General features: G+C 37.7%; 1 protein-coding gene across 1 annotated transcript in view; it reads left to right on the top strand.

The window, feature by feature from the left end:
- Window positions 1–20,267, top strand: part of LOC124169525 (trithorax group protein osa) — a 106,135-nt gene that overhangs the window by 54,122 nt on the left and 31,746 nt on the right. The window contains exons 10-14 of the mRNA XM_046548158.1: window positions 1,022–1,299; window positions 4,127–4,168; window positions 6,654–6,842; window positions 9,527–9,743; window positions 13,526–13,795. Of these exons, the coding sequence (XP_046404114.1) occupies window positions 1,022–1,299; window positions 4,127–4,168; window positions 6,654–6,842; window positions 9,527–9,743; window positions 13,526–13,795 (996 nt within the window). The remainder of the gene's footprint in view (window positions 1–1,021; window positions 1,300–4,126; window positions 4,169–6,653; window positions 6,843–9,526; window positions 9,744–13,525; window positions 13,796–20,267) is intronic.

Here is a 20,267-nt window from a genome sequence, read left to right on the forward strand (position 1 = left end):
TATTTAGACTGGTGTTGCTGAATCAGGATAAAATATGTTGGAGCAAAAATTTTCAATGGAGTTCTATGGCACAAATATTCTTGCCGTTGTTTCCAATAATTTGCAATTATCATTATTTTAATTGATTTGATTAATTTCTATTTGATGGTAAAATTCAGGGGCAAAGTGGTTAGCTAATGATCCCAGCAGTGACGTGGTCTAGGGGCCCCAGAAGGCTTATTCCCCCTTGAAAATGTGAAAGGAAACATTAATGTGAGCGTTTTTTAATGATTCCGACTACACAGTTCAATTTACAATTTAAAGAAGCTGTGCTTTCAATTTCTAGAAAAAATACCTTCTATTGTATTCTTGTTTGCCTTAATAGCTAACAGTTTTTCAGCAAAACACTATCAAAATTTTAGACATTTTTATTGAAAGAAAGAGCTGTGCATCCTGGAAGTTGAAATTTTTAATTGAAATAACACTTGCCAACAAAATACTCTGGTGCACAGGATGGTCAGCACAAATACGTTATGGAGATTCTGGCCCTGAGCTGGAAGCCCCAGCAGACTGCATTTCTGCCTGCCCTGGCCTGTCTGCCCCAAGTGAAATCTCTGTATTTGCTCCGTTTTGAACTGATTTTTCTCAATGAGGACAGTATATCAATGGCCAAGCTCTAACAACACGTATCTCACGTATTAGGCCGGTTCGACACAGGCATCTTAAACAAAGTGCAATATAACATTTAAAAATAAAATTCAAGCAAAAATCAACTCATTGTTAGCAATTGTATGCTTCTGTTTCAGTTATATGAATTTTTGGTTTTTAATTTTAGCGTTAAATTAGAAATATGAATAGTTTTTTTGCTCTCCTGAAAAGTTGCTATTTTTGAGATACATGTTGTTTGAACTCAGCCATCGATGAATGGTTTGATCCACACCTAATTGATGGTAGAATCATTTAGTGTACTTATGCAGTTTTATGTGTGGCTTGCATTTGTGTAATCCTTACTATAATTTGTATCTCTTTCCATCGCAAACAGCATCGGGTGACGATCAAGGCTGTGGACCAAAGTCTCGGAAGGATATGCAGGTGGGGATGGGTGGTGGTATGGGTGGAGTGCCAGGGGGAGGTCCTGGGGGAGGGGGCGGTGGCGTGGTGAGTGGGGGTCCGCTAGTCGGAGGCTACCCCTCCCACCCACCCACTCCCCAAAGCACAGTGCCCTCCCCTGGAGCTGCTAGTATTAACTCAATGCACGGAGCTGAAGAGTATGGTGACGTCAACAGCCCTACCAGTTGGCCACGTACTCCTGCTAGTCCTGTAAGTCAGCCCTTATTCTTGCTTCATTCTTTATCATGTAGGAAATTTGCATCAAGTCTGCCATAATCATACATGTTTTTCACTTGATAATTGTTTATATTAATAACAAGTTGTGTTTTGTTGGGAAGTTTGAAGAAATTTTTACTATGATTGTTTCCATTCATAAATTCTTTCTTTATAACCATGGTATTGGGGAGTGTGGTGGCCTAGTAGCTAGAGATAGTGAGACTAATTGTGCCATTGACAACCGCCATGGTCACCACATTTCCCATTTCAATCCGGCCCGGCAGGGCGCCGTCCACGGCGTGAAATGCAGGCAGCAGGCTACATTTAGGCCGCTTTCAGATGAAAGGACTTTTTGCCGGCCAGCCGGCATATCGGCGTGAAATTCAGGCTGCTTTCAGGCAAGACGACTTGCTCTGCCATGCCATGTGCTATGCAGTGAACAGCCACCAGCAGTAAGCCGTCTCTCGTCTGAAAGCCGCCTTCTGTCCCCAGCCAGCGGCCATGTTTAAGTCCACAAAATTTGTTGAGTTTGGCCAACACTTAAGGTTTTCCTGCAACAAGTTATCCAATATCGCTGTCTACTGTGTTGCGGTTAGTCACCGGAATTACTGGTCGGCATTGACGCGTGCGGGGAGCGTGAGCTTACATCTCCACTCTTTCGTGGCCGCATTAAATTTCTTTCAGCACTTTATTGATTCAGAATATCTAATTCTTCAGGAGGGAAAGCACATCATTATAGGTATTTCAGAGAATTTCAGGATTTATTAATGTGAATCGAAGAGATGCTGTGATAAATTTAACGGCAAATTCTGGCAGAGACATGACTACAGTGCGTGATATCACGCGATTGCGTTATGCACGAGACAAAATAAGCCAATGGACCTTGGAATTGTAATGGGAGAGACGAATGAACGTCAGCAGTGTTAGACAATAAAGGCTTAGGCTTTAATAGATTATGATTCATTAGATGTGATTTCTTCACTAATTCGCTTATAATTTGCGAAAAGGCAAATTTTCATTTTTATTTTCTGATTTCGTGTTATTTTGCATTATTTCGCGATATTGCGTCTTGCGAATTTGACGTATCTCTACTAATAGCATTTGGATGCTGATGTAGGGGTCTTTGGTTCAAATCCCAGCTGAAGCCAATTGGAACCTCCATAATTAATCCTCATTAAGTGCAAGGTGGCCTTGGGAAAGGAACTATAAGCCTGGACATGTGGTACTAGTATATCTTTGGCTTAGTCCAGGTTGAGCTCTATCCTCACCTCTCCAAACCAACCTCCGCATTGAATCATGGAGTGAGTGATCCATGGTTTTGAAATTAGAACAAGGTGAATGCATCGAAATACTGAATGGGAAACAGTCTAGTTGAAAATTCTTCAAGTTCTCCTATTCCAAGGGACTTCAACCAAGTTACACCTGCTACTATTGCAAACACTGTATACCATTTTGTGTACCAGAATTGTAGGGGAGATATTTGTGGCACCTTGATGGAGTATCAGATGCTAAGGTTATGCCTTAAATTTTACTTCTATGTTTGGCAATTTAAACCACATGTGTATTATGTGCAGCTCATTATTTGATTCTAAAGACTTGTCTGCCCATCAAGATTTTAGTATCCTTGGATCCTGTTCATTAGGAGAGTACCATTCATCGCTTCTCAGGAAAAAAGTGTTGCTGATTATATTTCCATTTTCGGCTTTGTTCAAGTGAATTCTGCCAAAAAATTTACATGGGCCTTCAAAATTACCCTTTTTTGACCTTAATTTTCTATAATCTATAATATCTATGTTATCATCTTAGGATTTAATTGGAAATGAATGTGTGATTCTTATAGAGGAATTCATTTTGCTGACAAATTTGTATATTATGAGTGAAGTTTTGGCTTGTTTAGTAGTTGCTTCAGCCTTAAAGTTTGTGATGTTCTAGTTATTCAATCTGAGTGAGCAGGTGAGTTCCTGAGCTGGTTTTTAAATGAGCCACCAATTCCACCAATATATTTTTTGTCTTATTCGAGAAATGACGAGAAAGAAAAACTTTTAGCACAAATATTATCTCTGCTGTGCATGTACATTAAAATCTTCTCTCAGATCTGCCCTCAACATAGCTTGACTTCTCTCTAATGCTGAAATATCTTAAAGTGAAATCAGCCCTTTCGAGCTATTCAACAAATCTGAATTTACATGCTCACTTTCAAATTTTTGCTGTCAAAGCTTGAATGTTTTCTTGCTCAAATCATGGAGTATTTCCACTAAATAAGCATTCAACAATTAATTGTGTGACTCAATACTACAACTTTAAATTTGGTTGGAGTACAAATCACCCTTATGGTGCTTTTGTTGTTAGTTTAGATTCTCAAAGATATTTAATATCCATTCCTGAAGACTTGAGCCTCATGCTGATTTTCATACATAAAGAATTGATGTTGTTGTGTTCATCATTGTTTGAAATGACTTAAAGTTATCCTCAAATATTGAAAATATACAAAACATAGTGTATTATTTTCGTAACTATTGGGCTGAAGACGTACTGCTCTTGTGTGTGGCTTCTTTTAATTGTAAGGTCTTCTCTTTTGATGTGTGTAAAATTTGATGTAGTTTTTTTCTTTTTTAGTAGTTGTTATCTTTGGAATGTCATTATGTAAACTTAACTGTTAGCTGCAAGTTTTAGCTCTTTATTTCTTCTTTGCTCTAAAATCTTAAAACCCTAGTTTGCTTGAAGATTCTATTTAATTTTATACCCAGAAATGAAAAAAACACATGTTGTTTAAATTCCTCTAGTTTGTAATAAATGAACTCACAATGCTTCTATTTTGCAGGTGTTTAACAGTCATGTGTCCCAAGATCCATATCGACCGAAGGTTGTTACAATTTTAATGAAAATTATGCTTACATAATTATAGTTTTGATTATACCCTTGTCACTACCCATATTGCATGCTTGGTGCTTCCTTGCTTTCTAGGTGTTTGAAGTTCTCCCTATTTTCACTGCTTCTTATGTTTATTTTGTTTTGCATGGCTTTACCTGTCTCTCTAAACCTTACATAACTGAACTTTAAATAACTTTCACATTTCCTCCACTTTATGTTTATTGCGGTTTAGTTGGAAAAGTAATCATTCATATTTGGATGCTGATGAGGTGCCTGCTGTGGAAATTTTACCTCACTTGTGGGCCACCTTAAGGTTAACATGTTTCTTTGTTCAAGATGAATTATTCCAGTTTCTGTTCTACAGATCCAGTTAACATCTCACCAAAATTCTTTAAATGGCATCATTTTATCCACTTTATTATTCGGTTTAAGAAATATATGTTTCTTCTGTAAACATCTACATGTTAAAAATTATGGAAATGTGTTGGCTTTTGATGTTCTCTATGAACATATGCATTTCAGGGGGTGATTCATTGAAATGCTCTGGTGTTATCATGTCATTATATTTTTTCAAAAATTAATTTATCAAAATTAATCTGGAAACCAAAATTTGCTAGTTGTTCCAATCTACATAAAGTTCCAGCCTTTCATGCTACAATTTGGGTTGACTCTAGAATAATGAGGCTGTCGGAAATTGCAAACACCATCATATTAGGAATGCTTCTTGAGCAGCATTGTGGGGCCTAAAATAGCGTTGTATGGGCTGTTGAAAAACTCTGCATGTTCATGGGAATACCACAGAATCACTTGTTGTAAATGCTCATTGCTGGGATTTTTATGTGGCCTTATGAACTTCTTAAATATTCAGCACTAAGCATCAAAAATGATCAATGGTCATGGCTAATATGGAGTTCAGTCATTTATGTTTTAATGTTTCTTACTTCCTTAAAAATGGTTCAAGTTGTGGGTTTATAAATTGAGATCATAGCACATTTTAAACTCTCATTTTTTTAAGGATATGACATGATTAATTGGTTTGGGGAAACTGTAAATCATTTAAAGCTGGGCACTTAACAACATTTATAGGATATATATGTTTTACGGATGCAATAGAAGCTTTCTGTGGATCTGACAAAATTGACTCAAAGCTGATTGCAACTTATCTTTTAAAATGAATGCAACACCAATTTCTGGGTCAATTTTCTGTGCTGTATGAATGGCAATGCTTGGATATTTCAATGTGCCTGTGTGGAGGCACATTGCAAACATTGTATTGCGGTAATATGGGGCTTAAACTTCTATCAAACATAGGTTGAATCATTAATGGCTGAGAAAATAATGGGATAACGCATATAGATTCATTTCTAGGGTTACTTTGGGTGACTAGTGCTGTATCGTGTATTTTTTTATCTTCCATCCTTAATGACTTCTCAATAGTCATTCTTTTTTCATATTCATGTTTTTATTAAGCATGTTTTGGTAGCATGATAGAGGAGTTAAGCTTGTTCCTTGAAGAAGAACATATCCCCCAAGTAATTTCCCTCATATTTCCCCTCCAAAATGCCTGTACCATCTTAACCAAATAACGTTTTATTTACACAAGTGGTGTAAATATTTGTTGTCATTGTACTTCTTTCAGCACTCTTTAACTATGATTGTGCCAGCCTAAGTTGGTTTAAATCTTTTTTTATTGGTGGTCTGTGTTCAGCTGACATATTTCCCCTGATTGGGGATAGCTAATACTGTGAAATATTATGTGTTTGGAAATTGTGGGTATCTTTTGGCTGGTATGGCATTTAAAACTGTTTGAGTCGACTCAGGCTGGTTTGGTACGATCCTAATAAATGCCTTTGCCTATGTTTAAACTATCCACTTACTTGTTTGTTAATAGTTAATAGGATTTGAAATCTCCTGATTGCTATTGTAATGCCATCATTGCTTTTACCTCTCAGCATGTGCTTTTTGTTCCCTTTAGTTTTATGTTCACCTCTGGTGTTGGTAGGAAAAAATATATGTTGGTACTTAATGGAAGATAGCTGTTCTTGTTATTTTTTCACATAGTTTTGTGTAAGAAGTGATTATTCATTGAGGGCTGTTGGATATTAAAAGCAATTATTATTCAATTATTCATTAATATTTATCCCAACTGTAGTCAAATTGGAAAAAAGAGGTGTTTCATTGATTTCAAGTAGTATTCTCTTCAATAAACCACTAAGCAACTTCTTACATTTGCCTACTTTTATACCACCTCAGAATTTTCTACTTTCTACCACCAACCATATTATGCTACTGATGTTGAATTTTATTAAAGTAGCAGTTTTTTTTTATTCAGCATTCAACGATGAAGTTCTGTGAATGCAAAACCAAGGTTTTAAAATCAATTGAGAATTTTTCCAATCTGCCTTGTCCCATTGCTTGTCCCAATAATTTATTACCGGGACCATGTTTAATTTTCGCCTCCCTCTTGTTCATTTTAGAAACTTGACAGCCTGAGTAAGTTGTACGAGATGGACGAGCGAGAAGAGAGGCGTGTGTGGCTCGACAAGCTCTTGCAGTTTATGGACGAGAGGGGCAGTCCGATATCGGCATGCCCGACCATTTCAAAGAACCCACTAGACCTGTTCCGGCTGTACCTGTATGTGAAGGAGAGGGGTGGATTCATGGAGGTATGCAAGGTCGAGTATTGGATTTTGGTCTCGGACCGTCTTGGTCCATCTGTTGTGTCTCATCCGTTCATCTGAATGTGCTGTGGATGGCTTGCTCACTCGTCTGTCGTCAGTTGTGCATCCCCTCTAGACGTGTCTCTCTTGCTCAGCTTCTGTGCTGTGCTCATTTTGTGTGCCTTGTGGATTTCATCCGTCGCATCTTCTCGGTATTGTTCTCAGGGCTTAATCCTTAGAAATGATACTTTCTCTAATGTAAGACTACTCTTTAAGTTTTTTTGGCACAGTCATTTCATGTGCCCTGAAACAACTCTGTTGTACTTCATTTTAAGGATGGGGAAATGCCACTTTTTTGTCGGCTCTGGTTCAGTTGCTCTCTAAGCTTCTTGGCTCCGGCCCTAAACTGATAGTTTCATCAGCTCTGCACTGTTCACTAATGATTTTCACTGTGCTAAAAATTACCTAAAATAATTCATGGCTATCTCACAAGTTCTGGTTACATTCCATCATTGAATGTTATTATTCGTTTGGGATTTGCACTTATTAAGTTAGCACCAATGTTTTTTTATCCAATTGGCTTTGGGTCCAATTCTAGCTTCAACCTTACGAAACAGTCGAACCAAGAACTAAAGAGCTGAACCAACCCATCCATACTTTTTTTTAAATTAACAGTGTTAATGAATGACAGTTGTGAACATTTTTGCATGAATAATTGAAATTCACAGACTATAAGCTTTGCAGAGTCTATTTCATAATAATTTGCGTTATTGGATGTTTTTTGTGGCTTCAAGTTTGGCCAGTGTTTTGGAATGTTTAGAAATAATAATTTTTGTCTGGCTCTCTCTCTCTCATTTTGGCCTTTTGTGGTGGCCTTGGCAGTTACACATGCAGCCTTTCGTGAAACTAACAAGGAACATTAGCCAAGTGTAGTGCCCTGATTTCAATGAAACTTGCTGGGCACATAGATTACAGTGGGATTTTGATATCGGCTAAATTTTACGTACTCTTGTGACTCAAGAGTCGAGGTATTAGCTATCAAAAGGTGTTAAAATGCAACCTACACACTATGTGGTGCATTATTACACATTTTGATTGCTAATATCCTGACTCTTGGGTCATAATGGAACTTAAAATTTGGCAGATGTTATTGTTCTACCGTAATCTACGTGCTTACCAAGTTTCATTGATGTGTGGACATTAAACTTGGTTAATATTCCTTAGTAGTGTATCATTCATTTCAAATAAATGCTATTTTTTATCCATAATTTTACTCGTCAATCACAATTCTTTTAATGCTCACTTTGTTGTCTTTTTGAATTTTTCGCTTTGATCATAATACATATTTGCTATACTCTCCTCACTTGTGACATCAAATCAATTAAAATCTTTGCATCAAGGTGAATAGATTATTTCAAAGAATATGTTTCTTCGTCAATTTTTTTACCTTATCAGTTTATTAAGTGCATTAATGGATGTTTTCCAATAATTAATAATAATCAATGAAGTTTAATTTATAGTGATAACCCTTGAAAGGTGGTCTGTTTGGAAAGGTTTTCTGTGTATGAGAAAATAATGAATTGTGGTTAAAAGTGGTGAATGGATAAATATTTTCAGGTGAAGAATTACTCATTCATATATTTTTATAAGTTCCAATGAATTATTTAGCTCTTCAAACCATAACTTAGCTATGATTTGACCATTCACAAAGTTTGGTGTGATAAAATTCACTAACTCAATTTGTTTGATAATAATTGTATCCTCTTGCACAATTAGGGTTTTGCTTACATCTGAGTGAATTGTGGTGTACTTATATGTGGGACAGTGGAAAGCTACAAATTTAGGGAAATAGATGAGTGGAAGTTCTCATATTTGCTGTTTCCTGTTGCTCATTTGATTCATTAGGTACTGTTACTTTCAATTCTCCTATTCATACAAATATGCTGCAAAAAAAATATTTTTTTTGTTGATTAGCGCGTACTAACTGGGAATTAGATGTCATAGTTAACCAATTTATTTTGGATTTGACTCTTGATAGGTAAATCATATTTTCACACATAGACATCGAACTTTGACCAGAGCTGTTCATGAATTAGTTTTATTTTGATAATATACCATGTATAATAATGTTCAACATAACACTATCAGACAAACACCTTGTGATACAAATGCCATGGTCTCTCCCAATCATGCAGAATACATGGTTGTAAAAGCATTCTGCCAATTCTATTTTATTCATGAGGAACCAATTGAAGAGAGAGGTCTTGTTGTTAGATACATCTTGACTAATCCGTATCTTTTGTTTGTGGTGAATGTAGTTACAGAATGGTTTCATTGTTTTTACACTGCTGGATATAATTTGTTGCTCTGACATTTTTCCAGATTTTATGAGGATTTCTTAGTGTGTGCAGTGAGCTGGGGTTTCATGTTGTATTTTATAGTTTTCATTGTTGGTACTCATTGGGTATGTTATCGATTTAATCTCTGGTCAAACAATTGATCACACTGTGGTTGTATTCCAGTGTACATTTCGTGCATCTTGCAATGATATTTTTTGTATTGTCCTGAGGTTGTATTTGCATATGCTCGGCTTGTTGTCTTTTTGCAAGTTTAAGCCAGTCTCAGTGCTGTGATACTCTTCTAACTGGCCCTTTTTCTCTGCTTGGTATTTTTTTTGGTGGCACGTACAGGTGACAAAAAATAAAACATGGAAAGACATTGCTGGTCAACTTGGTATAGGGGCTTCGTCTAGTGCAGCGTATACATTGAGGAAGCACTACACGAAGAATCTGTTGGCCTATGAGTGCCACTTTGATCGAGGTGGCATTGACCCTCAGCCAATTATCAACCAGGTGGAGGCCACGTCAAAGAAGAAGGGTTCCAAGTCTGCCTCTGTTCCATCTCCAGGTGAGAAAAGCACTTCCTTCTTTTACTTTCGAGTGATCATTTTCATTTTTATTCAAGCGATTGATCAGTGTTTTTACGGGCCTGGAAAAAGTTAGAGGATTTGAAGTGGGTTAGGGTAGTTGTGTAAAAATGAGGGAATCTCTTCCATGGCGTCAGTCGTTTCATAGTGTGTGAATCAAAAGAACTGCCTCACTGTCGACTGGTGGAGGACTTACTTATTCGACATGCAAGTAAATTTGCCTTTAGAGGTACATGCATTTGTTAATCAAGAGAGACTTAAATGCATTAATAAGAGTATATTTTATAGACTTCTCTTCTTCTTAAAAAATTTTATGTAGCAGTTTGGAAGAATTTAGGGAAAAGGCCCAGGAAATTGAAGGATTGTTTTGGAAAAAGGCAAGGATTTTGTATTGGGTACTCTTGAAATAACACTGTCAATTGTTTTGTGCTCTCTTTTTAGTCGGGGAAAAGAGTGACTTTGGAGATTTACCGTATAAGCGCGTGTAAGAGGCGCACCTTTCTTCCCAGAAATTGCAGCCGAAAATGGGGGTGCGCCTCTTGCACAAACTTTTTATCTTCCCCCCTCCCCTTCACCTGTCGCAAGTCCAAGGGGAACTGAGTGGCCTTGGTTTTCAGCGTGAGTCAGTCATCTGAAACCCTGGGTCAAAAACAAGCGGCAGGCAGAGGAGTTTCTCCCTTAGTGACGTATTTTTAAAATGCTCCTGTTTGCTTTTCTAGTAAGCATCGCGCCGTCACGTCGGTACCCCAGAGGTGGAGATGTAAAAAATCGCGCGGGGTTTTTTGCTCCGGAGGGCACGCTAAATTTAATCCAGTAATATTCTTAAGACCAACAGACCTTAAGACCTCTACCCAAACGTACCTGGTCTTTGAGCCCCACGACCTCCTCTCTCTTACTCACTACAGTCTTAGTATAAATGACAGGATTATGAGAGTCCAGGGAAGAGTCAGGAAATCACATCCATTCCATCCAATTTTTTGTGCTGGAAGGTGAAACAAAAGCACCACTGAGCTTTTGGCTTTGGCTGGCTAGCCTTATTGACACAGAAAGATGCTGTAAATTTGTCTTTTGAAGTACATTTATTTTAAAAGATTTCAAAATTAGTATTCTCATAAAAATTTGTCAATAGGGTAGTTTCCTTCATCAAAGAAAATGAAAGGCATTGATTGCGGTTCATTACCCACCATTAGTGTATTCATAATATACAAATTATTTAGTATTTAGTTTTAGAAATCCCAGTTTAGACGAATGGCAATGGTCAATTTAACCTCATTTGAAAAAGGCCAGATTGGCGGCCATGCGATGCTACTCCACTTGACGTCACAGGGACCTAGTTTCCATACGAGTAGATAGGAGTTTTACATCGTCTGAGATTACCAATGCATGCATGAGGTACAGAGCTCAGGGAAACAACTCTTAATAATCACCTATTAAAACTGCCTATGTTCGGAAAGTTTCCTTTGTTTGATTAGGTATTAATAATCCTTATTTAAGCCAAGCGCTACCTGCTAGCAGGGTACTCTGCTACTTGATAGCATCCTGCGTCATATCAGCGCTCAAAGCCTCACCCCAAGGTCACCTCACTTCTGGCAGCGGGAACCAGAACGACGTCACAAGGGGTTTTCCCAGCATTCATACTTACCTGTCGCGTTTTCACACACTTCAGTGAAATATGTACCTCATATTATGTCTTCTTTTAATCATTTCATTAATTTTCACACTGCTCTTGTGTACACCCATGCCTCGCTTAGCACAAGGGATGGGGTCATTGCACTAATCGAATTTGCATTATTCAAGACCATTTTAACTCGGGGAAGATAGGGACGCATTCCCGGTAGCATAGGTGCTGGGTATCGAATTTCCTATGAACCATATATATTAACAGCCACAGAAAACCTTATTTCTAAAAACATTTATTGTTTAAAATATCTTTAAAGATAGTGGGTACGCATTAAAAGATGTTTTTTCCCGTAAAAAAATATTTGTACGTGCTTTTGAACTTCCCTTCTTATGTGCAGGTGGGCTACAATCTAGGGGAAAAACATGCTAGCTCAGGGGTGTGCAATTCATTGCCGGCAGATGACGAATTTTCAGACCAGTCTTAAAACATTAGTTGTGTCACCCAGGCCCTTTTGACATGAAACGTCCACTTGATGTCCTGGAGCAATCACTACCCGTATCTTCTTTTATATGTAGATTCAAATAAAGCCACAGATTTTCCACAAATAATTAGTCTGTGATAGAGGAACATCATTTGACTGTTTATGATAAATCCAGGTAATTAGAATTCTTTCCATTTTTTATCCAGCAATGAACTTTGTGTACGTGTTGAGCGCTTGGCAGTAGTTGGTGTGGGTGATGTCACTGACTTTATAACTTTGTCTCTATTCTGAAAAATAGTGCAGACTGTCGATAACGTGAGCTTAAACTTCTGCACAATATCGCTTTGACGGTCTCCGTTTTCTAAGCAATAGATCACTTTCAATTTCTCTTCTAGGTTTATGCTTTTTCTTGATAAATTCTTCATTTTTCCTTCCGCATTCCTATTTTTTGCCATTGTTCACTTGGTTTTTACTCCGTATGGTTCTTTCAAAATCACCTTCTACTACTGAACAACTGCCGCACTGTATTCATGAGGCACAGTGGGCTTACAACTGTTAGGAGGGAAAGAAGCCAATGTGTTTGAGAATCCTCTCGGGCCCTTATACGTGCTGATGCTATTCACACACAACTCGGCCCCCACTCCATTACTCCCCCGTGAATACCTATGACCTTGAAGGCTGAACCCTCTTTACGTGGAAGTCAATGTGCCCGATAACCTAACATGGCAAAAAATACATCTCTAACGGTACTGTTAAAAAAAAAACATTTCTCCAAACTAGCCCCAAACTTAATTATTGATATAGATTAATTAATATCATTCATTAAAGGAGAAGATATAACTTACTTCCATAGGTCGGCTACTCGGACCGCATAACGAGCAATGTTTTTGGCTATTGCACGGCAATGGATTTCGATTAATACTACTATATAATAGTATGATATTGATATGTGTAAAATGAGAGTAATTTTGTGTGTACTTAGTGCAAGTTCACCTTTTTTCAAGAGAATGTTGAGGTTATTTGATTTGGCAAAGCAGCATTGGGAAGTTTCCTCAGGGAATGAATTTGAGCTTTATCGAAATTGTGCCAATCTAAATTGTTCTAAGCGAGGCATGGGTGTACTAGGTTGTTTGATTTTTTTTGTTTTATTGTGAATTTTTAGTCTTAATCGAGGATGCAGCCAGAAAATATTTTGGGGGCTTTATTTGAAGAGGAAGAAAAGTAGACTGTTGTCAGTATTTTTATCTATCTGTAATTTAATAATTTCACCTTTTACTCTTTAATCATTCTCTCAGTTGTAATTTGTGATAGAGGTAAACATTGGCAATTGCCTATTTCATACACCAGTTTATGGAAAATATTAGCAATGATAAAAATTAGGATGAATGAAAAAATTCTCAGCTTCGTGGGAAAAAGTGTGACCCAGCCACCATCTATCTTGGTTTGGCAGAACTGTAACAGCAAAGTTTAAAGCGAAATGCATTACCAAAAAGCAGCAATTAAGTAGTAGTTTTGCATCTCCTTAATCATGTTTATCAAATTGTCTCTAAATTTGCCTAAATATACATATTTTTATGGGCACTGTTTGTGAATCATATCAGTGAGCCCCATGATATGCACTGCTTTTCTGATTGACTGAATGTTAGTGAATTTCTTTGCAGGTTCATCCAACTCCCAGGATTCTTTCCCGACCCCTGGCTCGAGTGGGGGGGCGTCGATGGATGGGTACGGGGGCCCAGGTGGTGGTTCCTATGGCTACCAGCCCCCTGGGCAAGGCGACTATGGCTCCCCGCCAGGGGTCGTGGGAATGGGTGGAGGCCAGCAACCGCCGCCTCCCATGGGCTCACGCAATCCCGTCGGTGGCTCGCAGCAGGGCGGTCAGCCTGGCCAGATGTCTGGGGCCGGGGGAGCGCCGCCGTCTCCACATCCAGGTGAGCTCTCTCTCTCTGGCATTCCTATATTAGACTGGATGCCCATCAATGTGTGAAGCTGACCAAGTTTGTTGGTTTCACTTGATGTTGCTTATTTCACCATTTATTTCTACTGCTTAGAGTTCAGTACAAATGGGATCAACATATAGCACCTCCCAAGATATTGTGCCATTGTTTTCTTTACATTTTGGGCTTCTTTCTGAAATTTGTCTCGGAAACTGTTTGCTGAGTTTTGTCGTAAGTGGCACCTCTGTTTTTAATGTAACTATTTTTGAAACTAGGGATCTCTCTTGCTAATGCAATAGGCTTGGAATAATTTACGTTATGAGAATGAATGAGTTTTATGTACTTATTAATAATTATGTTAGATTTGTTACATAAGTAGAATAAATTGAATAATAATGCTTAGGTAACAGTGTAAAGTATTTACAGAGATGCCCTATGCGTTTGTCTCAAATTTCATCCTTGCTATTAAAATTTTTCATAAGTGAGAAAATATGTAAAGGTTGTCATTTGAATGAAATTAATGTGATGTGGTGAATGGCTAATTTTAATAATATTTTAGTGCTCTTTAAATATTCCATTTACTTCTTATAGAATGATGGAAATATCTATGTTAATGTGAGTTTGAAGCAGGTGATGATTCCCGTTAGCATATTGTGGCTAATGTGCTGCTATAATACTCCAATTCTTGGATTATCCAAAAGCAAATGTTACTCTTAGTTGTGGAAAATTAATTACTTAGCTCTTAGTATTACAGCGAAGTAAATATTCATCTTTTGAAGGTTTAAATTTGTGTTCATTAAGTCACAGTTATAATTGAATGGAATTCAATTCAGTCAGGAAATAGTAAAAGTATAGCAGATGTTGGGTAGCCAAAATTCCATTTTGTGCGATAATACCGACATTATTCTTTGAATTGTGCCTGGAGGCATTGCATTAAGGCCTGGTTACACGGTACATGAGAATGTACAAGAAAATGTGAGAATGTCTGAATCTCAGAATGAACGCGAAAATGCACCGTGTAACCACGCAAAATGTAAGAATGTAAGAATTTCCGAACGCCTGCTCTAATTTCGTTCAGACAATCAAACAATTTGACCTCAGAGTCACCTGGTGGCAGACTACGAAAACGACACATTCATTTCATCTGGCTTGTATAGGCGACTTCTTTGTTTACGTACGGCCCCGATAGTTATTTCGATTTGATATGATCTTGCTTGACTTGGATATCTCACTGATTGGATATGGGTAGCGAAAGAATGGAACACAAGAAAAGGGGATGGGTAAAAGGAAGGATCAGATGGAAAGGCGCTGAATGTATGAACTGCGAGAATTGTCCAAGATTGAGATCCAAATGATCGTTAAAAGGTCATAAAAAAGCATGTGATAGGCAAAGAAATAAGTTTCAAGTGCTATTTACGCTGCATTTACTCAAGTTCCTGTTTTTGAATCGAGGCCGACAGCAAAACGAGTCGAAATTTTAGGTGTTGCGTTGACATGCAGCGAACGTTATGGGCATCGCAGTAATAAATATTGAATTTACCTTGCCAAAAGCCTCATATTTCTCGTATATTCCTGTAGCGTGCGCCGATTCACAGGAGAAGGATGGAGAGAAATCACGACACACTTGCTTTCAAGTCTAAAATTCAACTGCCTTTATTATGTCCTGTTTATTATATCACAAGGCTTAAGGGCACGAGAAATTTTGAAAATGTGCTTTTATTATGGAACACTACTATCCAACAAAATTTTAACGATATCGGCGAAAGACACTTCGTGAATATTCCTTGTTAGGGGCTCCTTGTGACGAGAGGCCGGCAGCCCATTACATTCCTTATTTTTCACCGTGGTTTAATCGTAATCAGTATTTATTCTCGTAAACAGCCACTTTCCTTATAATTTGATCCTACAATGGGTAGAATGATAGGTACATTTATAGAGTTGTTTACAAAGTGAAATAAGTAACTTGATAAAATCCTGCGGTAACCCTGATTTAAGAGTGTACTTACGTTGAGGATATCCCGTTGACAATATAGATAATGTATTTGACTCCATTCTGTTAATCATCAACCACTTATTCCTCTTATTTTTGTCCCTTCGAACACAAGCAAAAAACTTCTCCGGCGAGTAAATAGAGGCACTAGACGTCGGGGCACTTTATATGGTTTTATGGGATACACGATTTATATGGTTTTCACACGTTTTTCTATTGAAGGTCCATGCTGCAATATACTTACTACATTAAGCAAATGATGTAGGTGTGTAGCGTAGATCACAATCTGCAATCAACTTATTTAAATTTAATCTTTCCAAAGCCCCCCAAACAATCGCCTTTATTTATTTCAACAACGCCTTGGCAACCCAATATATTCACAATCTGAAGTTTGACGTTAAAGCAGCAATTACATTCGCCAAATTTGCGTTTGAGTCCCTACATAGACAGTTTTTCTATCCACTTCCTCAGTCTGTCGTCAGTGGATTCCAGGCCGTGATGTAACGCGCGCATGCCCCGTCACGTGTTTTCAAACAGTCAATGAAGATTATTTTTAATGACTCATATCTCAGCTATAAAACATTATTCATCCGTGAAATTTTCGGCAAGTACATTTGAGATAGGTATCTTATTGTTCTAGCACTTCTAAAAAAGTTTGCATGTTCCCCATTGGTTTATATTTGAAGTTGAAATAATTTGTTGCGCATTTAAAAATGTACGAAAAAATGTCCGAAAAAATTGTACCGTGTAACCACCTACTCGTGGATCTTGTCCATGAGAATGTACAAGAATCTGTTCAGAAAACCATTCAGAAAAATGTACAGATTCTTGTACATTCTAATGTACCGTGTAACCAGGCCTTTAGAACACTGGCCGATGCTAAAGTGTAGGGATGGAACAATCCAGCACTTAAAATAGTTTATTCGATCAAAGTAATTCTATTGCCACATTAAAATTTTCCGAAGTTGTTTGTTATGTTGACACCAGGAGGATGGGATTTTGGCTCTTCCTATGAGGACAAGCATGGGTCACATGCATTTTTTCACCTCAAATTATTCTTTCATTGCCTCTACACTCATTTTCTACCCTCCCATTTACCGTCTTAAAATGTAACTAGACCACCTTTTCTGACAACATCCAATAATTCACACCAGACAACTGACCTAATATGGTTGAAATTTGTCTTAGAGAACCTCAATATATGCAGCAGGTCAAATAACTATAAATTGATAAATAACCACTACAAACCCTCATACCACAGTCAAGAAATCCTAGAATTTAGGGAATTTCAGCAACATTTCAAAACATATTTCCATGTAACTCCCATTCATGCATTTCTGTGAATAATTTCTGAAACTTCTAATTTGGATTTAAATAAGTTATTTCATATTAAATACTGTAATGTTTCGCATGATTGAATGAATAGACTAATTATTTGCTAGAATAGAGATGCATCAGAAATCATAAGCTGCTCTTTGCTTTTGGGCATGCAGGAACATTTTTCCTTGTTTTCGGGTTTGACATCATATTTCTTAATCATTTGTGATCAAGGGCTCTTGCAAAATGCTTTAGTTGATGTGAATGGGGTCTGTTACTTGAGCCATATCCCAAGTCGAAACACTTAATACTGTAATAATCTCAAATTTATCTTTATTTGTACTTCAAGCATGACTTGTGCAGCCAATGTTCAAATTAATTACTTTACTAAGAGTTTACTCTCTATCTGTATTTGATCTAGGACCTTCTATGTATTTCATAGATGCTCTCTTTTGTAAATAATATTTCCTCCACCTCATTTTAAAATGTAATTCATCCTATTCAATTTGCTGCGTAATGTGATGATGTGCAATGGTTCAAAATTTCTAATATCAATATTAACATTTACCTGTTACCTTCTCATTGAATTTTATGGATCTGCTATCATAATAATGTTATCTATTCCGCTTTGGTTTCTATTCTAATGCCACCTTTTTTAATGTTGAATAATTTGCTGAGTTGTAAAGTCATGAACAATATGGTTGATTTTTGGTCCATTCAATTAATAACTGTGACTTTTATTTGTTTACTCTCAAGTTGAGTTGTTTGAATTGGAATCATTACTGGGGGAAAAATCTCATAAACTTGAATTGTATTCTTTTGTATCATGGTAAAAGACCATTACAACCCTTGCATTGCCTAAATCTAGTGCCCTTGTTGATTATTGATAGTATTTAGGATTTCCTTTTATTTTGTAATATAGAATGTATTCACAGGATTCTGGAAAGCACTTTAATTTGACAAGCCTACGGAAATTAGTTAAAACCATTATTGCTTCATTTCCCTCCCTTTCAGTTATCTTGCCTCAAGTTCTTAGCTTAGAAAGTTTTATACTTTATTGGCTTCTTCTGCTAGGCCTAGTCAATAATCAGTGGCCAGTGATACCTGTTGGGGGAAATGCCTTTTGTGTCTTTTGTTTTGCTAACTATGGTTTGAATCTAATTCGTTGCCATCATAATTTTATACAGTGAACGGGATAGTGTAACTTCATGCAATAAAGGACCAACTTCTTCTGTTGTGTGACTTGTTTATGACCAGCGTTATGAATCAGCCTCATTGAAGTTCAAGTTGCCAGTTTATTAATTTGCGTGATGTTTTACTTCGACTTGATATGGCCAGTTTCCTAATCTGAAAGACACAAATGCCATGTTTGCACGAATCTATGTCAAACCTAGTGAAAAAAATGATTTCCTTCTTTTAGAATTTGATATGGCTCAAAATTTTATTTTAAAATATGGTTTATAACTGTTATAATTAGTACACTACTTACACTAAATAAATATAAATTTTCAAGTGTAGAGAAAACTGAAATGATGATTGAGAATGCAACCTTGTTTTATTATACTCCCACATTGTTATTGAGGTTACTATTCACAAATTCCAATTGATGTTGATCAATTCACTTACCATCATATTATACACATGATTTCTTCGATTTGCTTTGAAAGACCACATTTTTGTAGTGTTGACCATCCGTCAGGTTCCCACTGCGTACATGTTGTTTTGTTTGACCGGAAGACAATGAGAGGATGCTGACTGAAACTGTTGTTGGCACATGAGCATGTACCCCATGGGAATCGGAAAGATGATCAACCCTACATTGAAGCCCCACATTAGCTCACACGATGTGTAGCGTGGTAGATTCGTGCGAATGAAGTAGGTATTTCCCCCACCACAATTGATGGCTTTGTGAGATGGTGCGCTTGTCTGCCCCCATTTCCTGCTCTCTGCCTTCTTGTATCTTTGGTTGGTTGTCACGCCCAATGCCTGCCTGACCCTTGTGACAGGTGCTGTGGGAGCAGGGGATAACGTAAGCGTTTCGAACCCATTTGATGACCACCCACCCCCACCAGTGGGTCGAGGGCCCCAGCCTGCCACCCCCTCCACCCCTCCTCCGCAGCAGTTTGCCCATCACCACCCAACCCACCCCTTGACCCCTCCAACTGCCTTTGGGAACTCGGTGCCCACCCGCCCCCCAGGTAACATTGCCTTTCCACGTTGCTCTCTTGTCCGTGTGCTTGCCCGTCTGTCCTCTCTTCTCGTTCAGTCGTGCCTCGTGAAATGAATTGGCTGTGGCATGCCTTATTGTGTGTGATGTGCTTTGGTTTTCGTGTTGCTTTGGTTTTGTCGTATGTTGATTGATGTCCTTTGACACAGTTTTAGAATTAATGTCAATATAGGGAAAGAATATTCTCCTCTTTCATTTCAAACTGACACTTGATACTAGGCCTTGATAATGGCAAAACAGCATTGACATCATTATAAGTAATGAAGTATCATTGAAGAACATACCTTGTGAATTTTATTTTCCTGTGTTTACACCAAGTAAGGTCGCAAGTATTAAACGGTGAAATAACTGTAAATTTAATCCATTTGCTCAAATCCCATGACAGAACAGGTGTTGTTAGAGGGGAGTTAAAATTCTGGGAAGCGTCAGCGAAAGGCTATGAGACAAAATATGAGTAATGGTAAAGACAAGTGAATTTGCCCATGTCCAATGCACTCCATCGTAATGGAAATACATATTTCTGTTCATTTTGCCTTATTTAATTCTTTCGATGAATTTGTTGAATATAAGATGTATTGGTGTGTTTTCTCCTTGGGGTTGCATTCTGCATAGGGGTTGGTTTTTAATTATCTGCTCACATTGGTGATCTGAGACGTTTCTTTTCCTAACATTCTTCGCTGTAACTCTGAATCCCCTCTCCACTCAGCACTCCCTCCATCTGAACGCTCTCTCTCTCTCTCTCTCCACTGCATCAACGCTAGAATTTTCCATTGGCCATTGGTGGGGTAGGATTTATTTTGTCTAATTTTTTTGCCAATTCGCTCTCTTGGTTCACCGATGTCGCCTCTTCTTCTGCCTCGCCTTATTCTGCCTCTCCCTTGTTAGTTAGCATTAAATCTCCATTTTATTGAATGTGAATGAAAACTTTTAAT

This window comes from Ischnura elegans, chromosome 12 (genome assembly GCF_921293095.1).
Source record: "Ischnura elegans chromosome 12, ioIscEleg1.1, whole genome shotgun sequence".
Lineage (NCBI taxonomy): Eukaryota > Metazoa > Arthropoda > Insecta > Odonata > Coenagrionidae > Ischnura > Ischnura elegans.